This window comes from Dendrobates tinctorius, unplaced genomic scaffold (assembly GCF_039654945.1).
Source record: "Dendrobates tinctorius isolate UK_male_01 unplaced genomic scaffold, ASM3965494v1 ptg000086l, whole genome shotgun sequence".
NCBI lineage: Eukaryota > Metazoa > Chordata > Amphibia > Anura > Dendrobatidae > Dendrobates > Dendrobates tinctorius.
This window is the reverse complement of record NW_027361754.1, coordinates 58,305,332-58,321,530: the sequence shown is the minus strand read 5'-3', so window position 1 is coordinate 58,321,530 and position 16,199 is coordinate 58,305,332. Positions and strand designations below refer to the sequence as shown.

The following is a 16,199-nucleotide window of genomic DNA, read 5'->3' as shown; positions in this document are numbered from 1 at the left end:
GGCAAAAATTGTTATTTTAATGAAATCCAATAGGATTATTCGTGAACTTTTTCATAACAGGTAAACACTACAAATTGACATTAAGAGGGATTTAAGGCATTGAATGCAGCCATTGTAAATGACATGAAAACAACAGGAACGGATTGTGAAGGCAGATCCCATTAGAAGTGTTAAATACCGTAGAGTAAATGTATCACTCACAGCACTTATGTAATCCTATCGTTAGGTTTGCAAAGGCTTAAAACAATGAAAAACATTTTTCATGTATATTTTGTCAATCAGCAGAACCATATAGGAAAAGCCATTAGTAGTGGTGGCCACAAACAGGACATCAAGCAGTAATATAACAACAAATAGTCCAAGGGGTGAACAGGGCACTTCAACCATATAAATCCAACCAGTCCCTCATAACAAAATGAAGGGCAAAGAAGAGATCCCACTATAAACTTTAATTAAAAGGTATATTTTTATTGAAAAAAATCCTAAAAACAATGTGAAATAGCAGCAAGATAGCCATGATAGAGGACACCATTCAAATAAATTAGTAGGCTATAACATCATGCAATAGGCATAACATGAGTCAATACACATGAGCAAAGGGTTACTACATAACAATAATCAGTTGTAGTGAACAATAAAGGGTTCTAATAGGGAATAATCCCCTAGCACAATAGCTTAAGCAACATAATTAAACCCATGCTGCATAAATTAAGTGTACCATTCAATTGCTGACAATAGCCCTAAAGATACCAATTGGCCACAACATGAGGTAAGCTGTGACTAAGCTCCGCTACTAAGGATCATAAATCAGTCCATGAATAAACCCAAATAGGAAAATAAAATGCGGAATGGAGCCAAAATTAATATCTACCTGTGGCACTGGATCATAAGGTGTCCCCAAACCCCGACGCATGTTTCGCCGCCAGCTTCTTCATCAAACAGGTCGAAAAGTGAATGGACTTTTTGTATTGTCACTAGTGATGAGCGAACGTGCCCGGATAAGGTGGTATCTAAGCATGCTCAGATAACAACTTATCCAACAACGCTCGCTCATCACTAGTAGTCAACGAACCGTGCACAATTTGGCTTTTATAGTCCTACAAGGGGACCACATATGTTCAGTCCCAACAGGCAAAGGAAGAACAGTCTCAGTTCATGGAAAGTTATTTCCAAGAAAGATTAAGAATGAATGATCTTTCAAGTGAAAAAAGATCTTTTGTCCCAGCACTGAACAGAAATATCAAGCATCAGTCCAACGATCGTTCACTGTCACATTTCACCTGGTGAACAATCACTTAAAGTGCAACCATCATTTTAATTTTTATTTCATAAATCAATAGTACACATGAAAATAAGAAACTTTATAACATACCTTATGAGAGAGATCTGCTTTTTGCTACTCCTGGACTGATCAGTCATTTCCAAAATTCTCAATCCTAGGGTAAAATCTGTATTCCGTGAAGACAGATTGTTACATTACTGAGATATGAGATGACAGTTAGTGATGATAAGATTCTATGTAAATGGGAAGAGGAGGAGCTAAAGGCAGAGCTCCTCCCCTCTGGTCTACATAGAATCTTATCAGCACTAACTGTCATCTCCTATCTCAGTAATGTAACAATCTGTCTTCAAAGAATACAGATTTTACCCATGAATTGAGACTGAAATCCAGGAGGCGAAAGAAGAAAATTTCTCTGATAAGATACTGTATATTACAAAGTTGCTTATTTTCATGTGCAATGTTCATTTATAAAATAAACAATTAAACATTTATTTTTTAAGAAGAAATCATCCATTTTAATCAACCTTAGTTCAATGTGTATGCACACCATAAATTATATAGACAACCTTCAGGGGCATTTTATTTACTTAAATACATGTGTTTTGGGCTAAAAATCTTCTTTGCACTCTATTGTTTCTGTGCTGCATTGCAGAATGACTTATCTAAGAATCCATCAGAGCCATCGTCTTGGCAAATTAATTTGTAACTTTTTACCTTTTCTTTTTATGAGTTTTGTTCTGCTTATTTTTTTACCACATCACAGTTGCGCTGGAGCTCACTGATGGATTCTCAGCTAACTCATTCAGCTGCCATCAATGTACAGGTAAAGGCCAAACAGTGCAAACTAAATCCAATTGGCAAAGATGAGTAGTTGCATTTAAGTTATAAAGTCCTGAAAAGTGTCCTTATACTTTTAAGTTTCCTAAATCAGGTTTACTGCACAGTGGGGAAGATTGAGGGTACCCAAACTCTTCCTGAATCCCCCACAGCAAACCATCTGTTAGGGAAGAGCCAGGAGGAGCTCATGCACTCAAGATGGGCAGACAGTGTGTGCATCAATATTTGGTGCAATTTGCTTAGTAAATCTCCCTTGTTTCTGGCTACAATGTTAGCACCATTTTTAGGGTGAATCGATGTTCGGACCCTTGGCAGCTCAAATCATAAAATTTCAAAGTAAACACATATTAGATTTGTCGGAACAGTATTTTCTCCATGTGAATTGTATTAATGGGTTGACGGATCACAGTATATGTTGATGACCTAACCCTAGGACAGGTCATCAATATCAGATCGGTGGGGGGCTGATGCCTGGCACCCGTACTAAGTAGCTGTTATAAGCCCCTGCAGTATTCAGCAGGGACCACCACATTGTGACACTTCATATTTTAAAAGCACCACTTCCGATCTAGCACTATGCAGGTCCCATTTACCATTCTGCATAGAGCCAGGTTGAAGGTGACAGAGTGCAGAAGAAAGCTGAGTTGCAATATCAATGCCACTTAAAAGCAAAAAGCCCTTAATAGCCTTCTGTACTTGTCTTTGCCATGATGTCTCTCATATACGTCTCACAGTAACAAAAGGGATTCCTGCTTTCCTGCCTCTAGGTAGCACATGTTTAAAAGCAGCAGCAGTATGGAGCGCCTTACCAGCAGTATTGAGCAGGGTAGCGGTGAATCCAGCACTGAGGTGAGATAAAACACATACAAAAAGTCAGCAGCACCATCTGCTGCTGTCTTTCTTGGCAGCATTTGTTTAGAAGCAGCAGCAGTATAGAGAACATTACTGTCATGATCCAGGTTGGATTATGACAGATAAATGCACTAGTAACCTTTTTTTCCTTAAGCTGTGTGTTTAAAGATAGTTTTGCCCCCGGTGGCCATTAGGCTCATTGCACTGTGGTGGTTTTAGTTCTAGTTTTGCCCCCGGTGGCTGTTAGCGTCATTGCACTCTCGTTTCTTTAGTACACGTGATTATAAAGCAGGTGTGATTGCTCTGGCTCTGCTATAAAAGAGTGTCAGGTGTTGCAATCACTGTTGGTGATATTGCTCATTTCCAACCAAGACTGGTGAAGGAAGGAACTACAGAGAGCAGCTCAGGGGAGCTCTGGTGTAAAGTCTGGTGAAGGAAGGAACTACAGAGAGGAGTTCCTTGCAGCTCAGGAGAGCTCTGGTGTAAAGTCTGGTAAAGGAAGGAATTACAGAGAGGTGTTCCTTGCAGCTCTGGCAAAGCTTGGAGAAGTAGCAGCGATTCTGGAGGAAAGCTGCATTCTGGTGGTGGACTCTGGTGCTGGGAGCAAGAGCAACAGAGCAAAGCTAAGTGGTGTTATCCCTGTTTGTGACTTCCCTTATGTGTGTTTCAGTGCAGCGGTGGGATTAGTTTCTGCACCGTCCATTTCATTAGAAAGGGCTAGGTGCAGGGCGAGCTAGGGTTCTTAGGTTCCAGCTCAGCGACAGGTGCGGAGCCTGTATAGGGACTGTTAGGAGTGTAGAGACTGGCTCAGGGGAGTGCAGAAGGTCTCCACGTCCCCGTTCCCTATCGCAGGGCCCTCCATTGTATCGGTTTCCCTGGTGTTTCCCCTTATTATCTAAATTCGCCCTGCTGGAGGTGGTGTATCCAGTTTCATGTGTGATTCTGAAATTCGCCTGCTGGAGGCGGGGTATCCGGCTGCACGTTATATTATTTAAATTCGCCCTACTGGAGGCGGTGTATCCAGGGTCATGTGTGTGATAGAAATTCGCCCTGATGGAGGCGGTGTGTCCAGTCACACGTTGACCATCACAATTATACAGTTGTACTGAGCTGTATAGTAGTGAATCCAGCACTGAGGTGAAATAAAACACAAAAAACATCTGCATTATCTGCTTCTGTTTCTTTAGGCAGCATATCTTTTGAATTAGCAGCAGCGTGGAGCACATTATACAGCAGTACTGAGCAATGTACCAGTAAACCCAGCATTAAGGTGATATAAAACACTTAGAAAAGAGCAGCATCAACATCTGCTTCTGTGTCTCTACATATTATATATTTAGAAGCAGCAGAAGTATGAAGCACATTATACAGAAGTATTGAGTAGTGTAGTGGTGAATCCAGCTGTGACGTGAGATAAAACATTTACAAAAAAAGCAGCACCATTTGCTTCTGTGTCTCTAGGCATCAGATATTTAGAAGCAGCAGCAGCATGGAGCACATTATACAGCTTTACTGAGCAATGTAGCTTTGAATCCAGCATTCAGGAGAGATAAAACACAAAAAAGTAGCAGCAGCATCTGCTTCTGTCTCTTTGGGCAGCATATGTTCTGAAGCAGCAACAGAACACAGCACATTATTAATAATCAGTACTAAGCAGTGTAGCTGTGAATCTTGCATCATCTGCTTCTGTGTTTCTAGACATTATATATTTAGAAGCAGCAGCAGTATGAAGCACATTATACAAAAGTACTCAGTAGTATAGTTGTGAATCCAGCGCTGATATGAGATAAAACACTTGGATAAAAGCAGCAACACCATCTGCTTCTGTCTCTCTAGTCAGTATATATTCAAAAGCAGCATCAGTATAGAGCACATTATGCAACAATATTGAGCAGTGTAGCTGTGAATCCAGCATTGAGGTGAGTAAAAAACACAAAAGCAGCAGCACCATCTCCTTCAATACCTTTCAATATACTCATACCACCCCCTACTCCTTTAATAGGTAGCTGTAATGTGACCCCTTAGTGAGTTGGCTGTCCTTCTTGTTTTGCGCTGGATGGATTTTAGCAGTTTTTCTGGGTAAATGATGAGTTTAGAAGGCAGAGAAAGCTGAAAAGAGTGGCTCATAAGTGGAAAAAGAATTGGATTAACTGATTATTTATGCATTTGAGAAGTTCTTTTTATGTTATGGCTATTCATATAATATGATATACAGAGGCAGCAATACATAAAAGCATGAACAAAGAAAACTGCACTAGAATGCTAAATACCTAAACCGCAATCATGCAGCACCTGCTCCTTGCATTTGTGCCTTCACGTGTGACAGTCGTGGTTGTCACAGTGTCACTGTCCATTGATTTACTGTCAGTAGCATCACGCACTGAAATCAGTGAAACTGCCAAGGAATATCATCCATATTCAGACAAGGTAGAGGAAAAACTATTTAAAGGAACAACTCATTTTTCCTGCAATTGATGTACACTAAGTGTTCTCTGGGGACAAGACCTAAATCATGTAGCCTTAAAGGAGAAGGCGCCATAGGGGGAAGAAAAGAGCAAGCTAAATTATTGAATACCTAACAGATTCTGAGCGTAATCCAAGCTCTGTGATACATATTAAATCCAATTTCCTCCTTTCTAACCAGTAACCATGACTGCTACTGCTGGGATCATTCTAAAATATGTCATATGTTCCTGATTAATCCAGTTCTGACTTCAATCCTCCGGATAAGGGGCTTCAGAATTATAGAGGACCTGATGAGTCTCCTGACATGACTATTTTAGCAATTGTTAAAAGGAATCTGTAAAGAGGTTATTGCTATGTAATCTGAGGACAGCATGAGGAATGGGCAGAGACACTGATTTCAAGCATGTGTCACTTATCAGGCAGTGTGCTGTTATTTCAATATAATAAAAGTTTTATCACCAGGAGATTATCACTGCCTGAACTATCGGTCATGTGAGCCCTGGTCTGACCACGCCCCCTACTGTGATAAGCAGCTTACTGTCAATACACATTGTACATAGAAAACTGTGGTGTGGGCGGGGTTAGGTTTCTGAGCTCTGCTACATCTAAAAACTCTGATTGTTTCACAACTGCTGCACCCAGTAAACTAGGTGATACATCGCTGGAATCAGGGTCTATTTTCCTATATTATGCTGCTTTCAGATGATGCAACAAAAACCTGCTGACAGATTCCCTTTGTCATTCCTTATGAGATGACTATTTGCTAGTATCTTTACTTAGAAATCTGAATTTGTCTGCTCCTCTGTTATTCCTCCTGGAGATGTAAAATAAATTGACGATTTGGTTCCTCTGGCCAATATGCTGTGTCACTACATATCCTGACATTGTTAGCATTAATCGGTGTTATTTGTAAGGGTGTTAACATAGAAAATGGTCACAGTCAGATGTTAATATATTTCTACTTTTCCCGGAGGAATATAAGATTGACTTGACGATGTATAGTTCTCAGAGGAGACGCTCCATCATTGTCATCCATGAATAATGCCAGTACTCAGCGAAACCGACATGTCAGGAAACTTGACAGGTCCTTTATAAGCATTGCACCCACTTCCCCTCTCTCGTATACCTGCCATGCATGGAACTGTGCTTCTTCTGTATTCATTACAATGGGGCTAAGCTGCGGTTCCCATTACACTCAGTAAAGCAAACGGCACCGCTGTGCAGGAAAAAAAAAAGCCAAAAATTTGTCTAGCCTTTCATTTTTCTAGATCAGCAGAGATCTCAAATATAGGATACCCACAGATCAGAATGGAATGGCACATCCTAGCAAAAGCTTGGTATGGTAGACGTTGCCTGTTTAACCCTAACCCTTAAGGCTCATCTAGACGTTTGTGTAAATTGTACCGATCTCGGAACACAACAAAGTAACTGGCGGAGGGGGTCCTGGCCGGAACATGATGGCTTAATATATTTCTCAGGTCAGGAGGTCTGTGGCCATTCCCTGCATTGTGGTCCGAGATTGGACCAATCTACACGAATGTGTGCATGAGCCTTAAGGGTTAGGGTTAAACAGGTTACTTCTACCATAGCTAACTTTTGTGGACATCTGAATGAGACTTTGTAAGAACCTTTTGATGTTCATATTATGGACCCGAGGACACAAAAATGTAACCATAGCCCCTTGTGTGCAGTTATCCTATTATATTAAAGAAAATATATACCGTAGATATTGGTGACATTAGGTTAATAAGCCAAATCCTTCAAAAAGTATCAAATTCATTTTTTATTCTTTTGATTTGCATTTATAGCAAAGTCCTGATGTCCTGAATCCTTAAAATGGTTTTCTTAAATTCACTATATTAAAAATCCCCCAAAAATTTTAAAGAAATTCACCATCTTAAAAATCAAAAAAATAACAAAAAAGGGAGGGAGAGAAGGGTCAATTGTGACATTGCCTTTTGTGATTGGTGGATCCCGTTTTATCAGCTGTGTCTAGAGTTGTTACCTGTCATTGTCATCCTGCCTCTCATGATAAGGAAACTGCTGAAAACTCTTCCTGAAAGGACTCAGGAAGTTAGAATCTAAAAAAGCCCCAGTGGCCAGGGTAAGTATTAATTTTGTTTTGCTTTGTTTTTTTAAATAAACATTGTGATAAAGTAAAGTAAGTAAAAATGACAAAAATGTTTTAAAAATACATGGAAGACAAAATAGTAATTTAAACAGGATTTTATTTTTTGATGATAACTTCCCTTTAAGGATGTAAATCAAATAGAAGAAGCAAAAAAAAAAGCCTGTGTGTGACATGCAGGAAGCCCTATTCACTGCCTGTAAGAGATAAGCTATCAATCAGGGTTAAACCATATATACTGTATATAAAGCGTAGTAGTCATTTTAGGTAACTTTTCAGAAGAAGCTATCATGCATTTGGAAATGAGAAATAATACTATTTCTGGTCATTAAATGATTTCTATCCTGCATTTTTCCCCCTTCCTCTAATTTTAAGTTGCCTCTGAGCTGGTGCATAGATACTGGCTGCTGTGATGAACACAAGAGGCTGGAGGGCACCACAGCCCGGGATCACCCGTACATGCTAATGACAGCATAGGCAAAAAAAAAAAAGGGGGAGAGCATGTACATATCAGGGATCACCAGACTATAATAAAGTGAATAATTATCCTTTATTGAAACACTGAAAAACACACTGAGAGCATTAAAAACATTAAAAATGCACAAAAGGCAATAAGAAGAGTACAAAAATCCACAATAGGGTTAAAAAGACCCCTGCCAAAACCCACCACTAGAGAAGACTGTGAGAGATAAAGATAAATAACACACAAATCATATAACAATGACTGAATTGATGCAGACAAATCCCACAGATTCATATGAATGTATATAAACAGATGCTGCATATGTTATAGGGCTGAGGAGAGGCAGACAAAAGTCATTCTGCTTAATACAAAATATAAAAAGTGCAGGTCAAGAGTGCAAAAAGACAAGACGCCCAATACAACCTGAGCCCAGAGAATGGAGACATGCGCCTAAACAAAATAACACATCCAGCTAGGGCAGCATATGGACAAGGTAGTGAGGGAGGGAGGTAGTGATGGCAGGCCTTCATCTGCGCAGGCTCGAAGTCGGCAGTGAAAACACCGCCGGGAAGTTCAAAGATGGCTGACAACACGATTGACAGCGCATGCGCTGGTCTGCGCACGCGCAGATCCTACAAGTCCGAACTAAGTAAAAAAAGTGGTTCGCTCATGCGCAGTACATAGTTGTCCGAACTTAGTGCATGAAGGAGGGGGAATGCATTAAAGGAGGAGAGAAAGAATGGGTGTAGTAGACATGTCTCATACCCTAAATGTCAAGCATCCATAGCAGCAAACTTAGAAGGAAAAATATATCCTCATTTAGGACAAGCCCATTACAACCCGCACAAGTCACAACAGCATGTCAAAACCTGCCAGCGCACACTAACCAAAATAAAATGTATGCAAAATTAAAACAGAGCAATAATGGAATACCCATAATAGAAAAAAAACATGTTTTTTTAACAGATAGAAACTAGTTAATCTGTAATAGGTATAAGGAAATACACAGGTACACAGGAAATCACAGTAGTTGGTTTAATAGCACAAAATGTACAGAAAGGCGAAAGTTGATAACAAATAAGTATAAGTGCCACAGATATTGTACCAAGACAATGAGTGGCTATACTCAAAAAACCATGCAGCTCTTGGGAGAGATACTGAAAAATCATAAAAAAGTATTGTAGAGAGATAGGCCAGTTATCCTATTAAAAGGAAGGCCAAATAGCGAAAAAAATCTCTTCATGCTGGGGACATGGCAACCAGGAGGAGAGCTCATTTCTTGTTGTATGCCGGAGCCTGATGTAGATTTTCAAAGAAAGTGTTCCTGAAGTATATCCTAAGGCAACATCTGGGAGAGAAAAAGGGCATAAGAGATAAGACAATACATAGACACATACAGATAGTCAACAAATATAAGCAAAACGGGGCTGGTGACGGTCCACAGAAAGGAAGGTTTAGAGCTGTTTATAAAATCCAGTGAAGAGGAGCTCTTCATTAAGACCATGGAGGGGTGAGGCTCTTAAGATTGTGGATCCATTTCGATTCACATCTGAGAAGTTTTTTAGCCAAATCCCCCCCTCTGATGTTTTCCAATACCGGCTCAAGGCCCATTACCTTCAGTCCCGTAATTCATCCCTGATGGACATCTAGGAAGTGTGATGCTACCGACGAAATACTCTTGCCTTTTTCCAGGTCCTTCTTCACCGTAGAGACATTGGAGATATGTTGTTGTATTCTGCGACGAAGTTCTTGTGTCGTCTGTCCCACATATACTGGCGGACAACTGCAGATTAAGGCATAGACCAAATTCCGTGTCTTACAATTAAAGAAGGTCCTACTGGGTTTGATCTGAAAAGGAAAGACAGAGAGTGTAAAGCCATCCTGGGCAACCATCAGTTGACAAACATTGCAATTCCAGCAGGGGTAACTGCCATAGATCCTGGTCCCTCTGTTCAATCTCACTGTTGGAATAACATAATGGCTATGACAAAGCCGGTCCTTCAAATTCCTGGCACGCCTCGCTGTCAATGTGGGGGCAGATGAAATGTAGGGGGCCAGTTTTGGTTCACTCAATAAAATACCCCAACTGCGGTTCAGTATTTTGCGAATATCTTGCCACTGGTTGTTAAAAGTAGTGACGATGCCCAGGGGCCTAACCGACTCACCTGTCTTTCTTTGAAGTAGTTACGGATGTGTACTCCTAGCCGCTCTTTGATAAGCAGTGGAGATAACCTTATTAGGGTAACCACGATTTTTGAAAAGATCAGTCAATTTTCTGGCCTCAGAGTGGAAATCCAACATGCTGCTGAAGTTGCGTCTCAAACGCAAAAACTGTCCTGTAGGGATACCATTTCTGAGATGTCTAGGATGGAAGCTAGTGTAGTGTAAAAGGCTATTGGTAGCCGTTGGTTTACGATACAAACTTGTGGAGATATACGAACCCTCAACGGTAAGTCTAAGGTCCAAAAATTCCACTGAGGTAGAAGAGATGCTGGAAGTCAACTTGATATTGAGAATATTAACATTCAGTTCCATGATGAAGTTTTTACAACTCTCTTCGGAACCTGTCCAAAACAATACAACATCATCAATGTATAGTGACCATTGAAAACAATGTAGATGGAAATACTTGTGTTGATACACTACAAGCTCCTCCCACCACCCCAAAAACAGATTAGCGTAAGAGGGAGCACACCGTGCTCCCATGGCGGTCCCTGTGATTTGTCTGTAAAAATTTCTATCAAAAACAAAGAAATTTTTATCCAGGACAAAATGCAGTAAGTTCAAAAGAAACAAGTCATGGTCCCTATCCCCTGTAGATTTCTGCCCTAGGAAATAGGAGACAGCTTCTAGGCCCAAATCATGGCTGATGCTTGTATAGAGAGACTCGACCTCCAAAGTGACCAAAAGTGTATGTGGTGGAATACACAGGTCACCAAGAAGTTGAATCAGATGAGTCGAGTCCCGTATAAAAGTTTGGAGTGCCATGGCCAATGCTTGTAAATAGTAGTCTAGGTATATACAAGGTTTTTCCAATAGCCCCCCTATATCCGAGACAATGGGCCTACCTGGGGGATTGTCCAAAGACTTATCCAACTTTGGCAAAAGGTAAAAAGTCGATGTAACGGGGTCCTCAGTCATCAGGAATTTTACTTCTTTCTTACTCAGGAAAACTCGTCTTGATGCTTGTCCACTCAAACAGTCCAATTTGTCTTTGAACACAACTGTGGGATCCGCCGAGAGTCGAGTGTAACAAGAAGAATCCTGTAGCTGTCGTGTTACCTCCTGTAAGTAAAGGGAGTTAGGCCATAAAACTATATTACCTCCCTTGTCCGCTTCCCGGACTAAAAAATCCTTGTTGTTCTGGAGGTCTCGGATAGCTTTGTGTTCTAACTTTCTCAAGTTCTGATACCTGTTACCATCAAGATGGAGGTCCTGGATGTCCCGGCATACATTGTGGACAAAGATTTTAACTGCAGGGAAGAGAGTGAGTGCGGGAGTAGCCTGAGAGGGGAGTCCCGTGAACTTTCCTCTTAAGGATGTCCCCTCATTCTCCTGAAGTAAATCAAGCAGGTCTCTAAGAGCTTGTCGTTCATCGGTAGGTAGATGGTCAGCTGAGGAGAGATGGTGATACAACAATTTGAATGTTAATTGACGACAAAAAAGGTACACATCTTTGACATCCATGAATTTATCCAAAATACTAGTAGGGGCAAATATGAGCCCCCGTTGTAGAACAGACTTTTCAGGTTCTGTCAAGATATGTGTGGTCACGTTGATAATTTGCAGATTACCTGTATTTTCAAACCCAATTGTATCAGAAGGGGGTCCAGGGGAGTTTAATGTTTCCTGCGATTGTATCGAGTTTCCCGTTTGTAAACTGGGGATGTCTGCTTGTAACCCCTGTTCCTTTTCCTGGCGCCTCTTAGTCTTCCGTCTACCCCTCCTACAGCTCCTTCTAGATCGCTTAGATCCGATGATAAAAAATCACTGGAAGATTGGTCAAGTCTAATATTCACATCCCTGTGTTTATTCAAATCAAAGGAAACTGCCAGCTTGTTGCCCCGATGTCTCCATTTAAAAGCCCGAATATTATTGAAGTCCAATTTATCACGCTGAAATTTCTGGCGTTTCCCATCAATGATCTCTTTCTCAAATTTGTCAATCACCGTTTTAAGTTGCTGTTTAAAAGAGGTGACTTGGGAGGGGTCAAAAGTCAGGCGTTTATTTTCCCTTAATTTAATGTCCTCCTTGAGTTTTACCAACAAGGCTTGATCGTGTGCTATTAGCATGTCCATAAGTAAAAGTGAACACGTAACTAAACCAGCCTCCCATGTATTCTGAAAACTCTCGTCCACTTCCCATGCCGGGAAGATCTGCACCCTGAGGCCGCATGGCACCAGCCCTGTGACCTTGTATTGCTCAAGACGCCTGATGTTCCACCACACCTTAGTAAGTGATCTATGTAGATTAGTTAGTTCAGTGGTGATTATGGTGAAACCACCATCCTCATTGACTGATTCAACAGATGCATTACTACAGGCATCAAAAATACCTTGGGCCCTCTGACTCCAAGCAGTTTCTCTGGCTGACAAATCCATGACTGGAATACAATCCAACGTCAACAAGCAAATAAATATTGAAGAAACCACAGTGTGCCACCTCCAAGAAAAGGGGAAGAAAACAAGGAAACCCCTATACTATATGCAATGAACACAAGAGGCTGGAGGGCACCACTGCCCGGGATCACCCGTACATGCTAATGACAGAATAGGCAAAAAAGGGGGAGAGCATGTATATAACAGGGATCACCAGACTATAATAAAGTGAATAATTATCCTTTATTGAAACGCTGCAAAACACACCGAGAGCATTAAAAACGCACAAGAGGCAATAAGAAGAGTACAAAAACCTGCAATAGGGTTAAAGAGACCCCTGCCAAAACCCACCACAAGAGAAGACTGTGAGAGATAAAGATAAATAACACTCAAATCATATAACAATGACTGAATTGATGAAGACAAATCCCACAGATTCACATGAATGTATATAAACAGATGCTGCATATGTTACAGGGCTGAGGAGAGGCAGACAAAAGTCATTCTGCTTAATACAAAATATAAAAAGTGCAGGTCAAGAGTGCAAAAAGACAAGACGCCCAATACAACCTGAGCCCAGAGAATGGAGACATGCGCCTAAACAAAATAACACATCCAGCTAGGGCAGCATATAGACAAGGTAGTGAGGGAGGCAGGGGCCCAAAGATGCCCGACGCGTTACGCCAGGAGACCTAGCTTCATCAGGGGCAGTACCCAGTGTGTGTCAAAGCGTCTTATACATACCGTTTAGCGATGCTGCTTGCCAGAGATCAGCTGGAGGGTGTGGGAGTGTTGATAGCCAAATGCCGAGGCCGGCGTGTGACACGAGAGGAAGTGATGGCAGGCCTTCATCTGCGCAGGCTCGAAGTTGGCAGTGAAAACACCGCCGGGAAGTTCAAAGATGGCCGACAACATGATCGACAGCACATGCACTGGTCTGCGCACGCGCAGATCCTACAAGTCCGAACTAAGTAAAAAAAAGTGGTTCGCTCATGCGCAGTACATATTTGTCCGAACTTAGTGCATGAAAGAGGGGGAATGCATGAAAGGGGGAGAGAAAAAACGGGTGTAGTAGGCATGTCTCATACCCTAAATGTCAAGCATCCATAGCAGCAAACTTAGAAGGAAAAATATATCCTCATTTAGGACATGCCCATTACAACCCGCACAAGTCACAACAGCATGTCAAAACCTGCCAGCACACACTAACCAAAACAAAATGTATGCAAAATTAAAACAGTTAGAGCAATAATGGAATACCCATAATAGGAAAAAAAAATGTTTTTTTTAACAGATAGAAACTAGTTAATCTGTAATAGGTATAAGGAAATACAGAGGTACAGGATGTCTCCCATACACAGTACACTCAGAGGGATTCCTACTCTCCTGTCTCTATTTAGCAAATGTTCAGAAGCAGCAGCACTATGGAGACCATTATACAGCAGTACTCAGCAGTGTAGCTGTGAATCCAGCACTGGGTTTAGAATAAATGCTTTTACTAGTAAACATTTACTAGAAAGCAGCAACACAGACTTTGTCTATCTATGCCCCTCCCTCTTGCACTATGCGCCAACCACTTCCCCTATCAATAAGCAGTTGTAATCTGATCCCTCAGATGTAATCTGGTCCCTCAGTGAGCTGTCAGTCTCTTTTGCTTTCACCAAGATAACTTTTAGCAATTTTTCAGAGTGAATTACGCGTTCACAAGACAAGTGCTGAAGAAGTGGCTCATAAGTGGAGCATATTTCAGTGATATATTAAAAGGCTTCTGATAATCATTCACTGCAGATGTGAGTTGACATGTATTTTGTCCACATTTGGATGACATTTCATCACATTTCATCCACAATGCTGCAACACTCACATGCAGCTAATTTTCTGCACAGAAAGCTTAAAAGCTCACGACTTTGGGGTGCCCATTTAAACCAGGTAAGGTAATGCTTTAAAAAAAATCAGCAAGGTCTAGGTCTCAATGATGTACAAATTTGCTTGATGCACACAAGTCTTCTCGCCTCTTTTGGCTACCATGTCCAGTACCACTACTAAATGCCCTAAGGGCAATACACCAACAGCACAGTACCCCTTATCCCAATTATAGCACCTCTCTTTTGCACTGACCATGTGAGAGTAGCCCTGATAATACCATGGAAAGCAGTGAATTGTCTGTACATCACTGGTAAAATGAACGACTAACTTTTCCTTTCTTGACCAGTAGGCACATGTAATATTTTCTCACATCATATCATCCTAATAAATACCTAACATCTGGATGTACTTACCCTTGAATGGCACTTAAATCCGAAATAAACCACTATGATTGTTGGAGTCAAAACGATGGTGAATATGACAGCCAAGATGATGGAGTTTGCAAGAAAAGCTAAAAAGTTAGCTCCAGTAACAAATATAGTCCAAAACCAGCATCCCCACCTACTCCGGGACTCCATGGGCAAGAGCTGGTCATCCATGTTATAAGGGGGGAGCCCCGGGATCATTCTCGAGGTATCCGACATACTGTCTACATCAAAGTCATCAATCTCTTGGTCAGACATTTTCAGCTGAAATATACTCTTAGGTTTCCAAAAGAAGATTCTCCTAGTAATTTGTTATTTCGTTTGGACTACACTTGGCTTTTCACACTTCAACATTCACAATGTTCAAAGAACAAGAGCACCGATTGATTGATTGCTTCCTCTTCCTTCTTCTTGTCTCTACTTCTTACTTCTTCTTGCCTCTTCTTGACTCTTCTTGTCTCGTCTTGCTTCTTCTTGCCTCTATTTATCTCTTCTTGCTTCTTCTTGCCTCTTCTTGTCTCGTCTTGCTTATTCTTGTCTCTTCTTGCTTCTCTTCCACAATCTATGAATTGCCAATAAATTTGGTTAAATATTCTTCCCCTTATATGCAAGAAGTCTTCACTGCTAGATCCATGGAAAAGATGCTTGTTACTGTTAAGGAGAAGGCTTTCTCTGGCCAAATTGTCATAATGGTCTTCCACTTGGCATTGAGAAGAACGCTGGTCAAAATAGACCCTTCCAGTGATGCTTGCAGAGTGAGACGTTGTTCTGTTTGCAATTACTTCTCCCAGGCTTGATGTTTCTCTGTTCGCCTCCTTCAGCTTTGTGAGCTTTGCTTCGAAAACTGTCTACAGCTACAAGCCAATCGGCTGCAGAGTGCGCCACATAATCTGCCTCCCTGCGTAGCATGCATGCAGCCAGCACATCAACAACTTGGTTTTCCATCAATTCAGGTTATTCGGGTGGAAACTAATGTCATTATTCCATGAACCAATTCTGGACTTTGTTACACTGCCCAGTTGGGGGTAATGAGGCAGGGTTTATTCTTTTAAACCTCTAAGGCTTAGACGTGTCCGCAAGGTGCAGATGTGTGTCACTTTGTGTTTGCCACATGCGGAGCTGAATCAATGATGACATGATCTTCTAGGAAGAATCATCCATAGACAAGGAAGAGTTAATGCTGTCAGTGATTGAAAGTTCATTCAGGGTTCATATATACGGCCAAGTACAAGCCCCCCATAGAAGTGTATTGAGGTCTACGGCACTCCTATACTTCTCCAAT

The 16,199-nt window shown here is 41.2% G+C and overlaps 1 protein-coding gene across 1 annotated transcript in view; it reads right to left on the bottom strand.

Moving 5' to 3' along the window:
- The window catches only part of TMEM278 (transmembrane protein 278), a 172,533-nt gene extending 156,645 nt beyond the window's left edge, over positions 1-15,888 (bottom strand). The window contains exon 1 of the mRNA XM_073585454.1: positions 14,906-15,888. Within this exon, the coding sequence (XP_073441555.1) occupies positions 14,906-15,175 (270 nt within the window). The 5' untranslated portion in view covers positions 15,176-15,888. The remainder of the gene's footprint in view (positions 1-14,905) is intronic.
- Between the last annotated feature and the right edge of the window lie 311 nt (positions 15,889-16,199).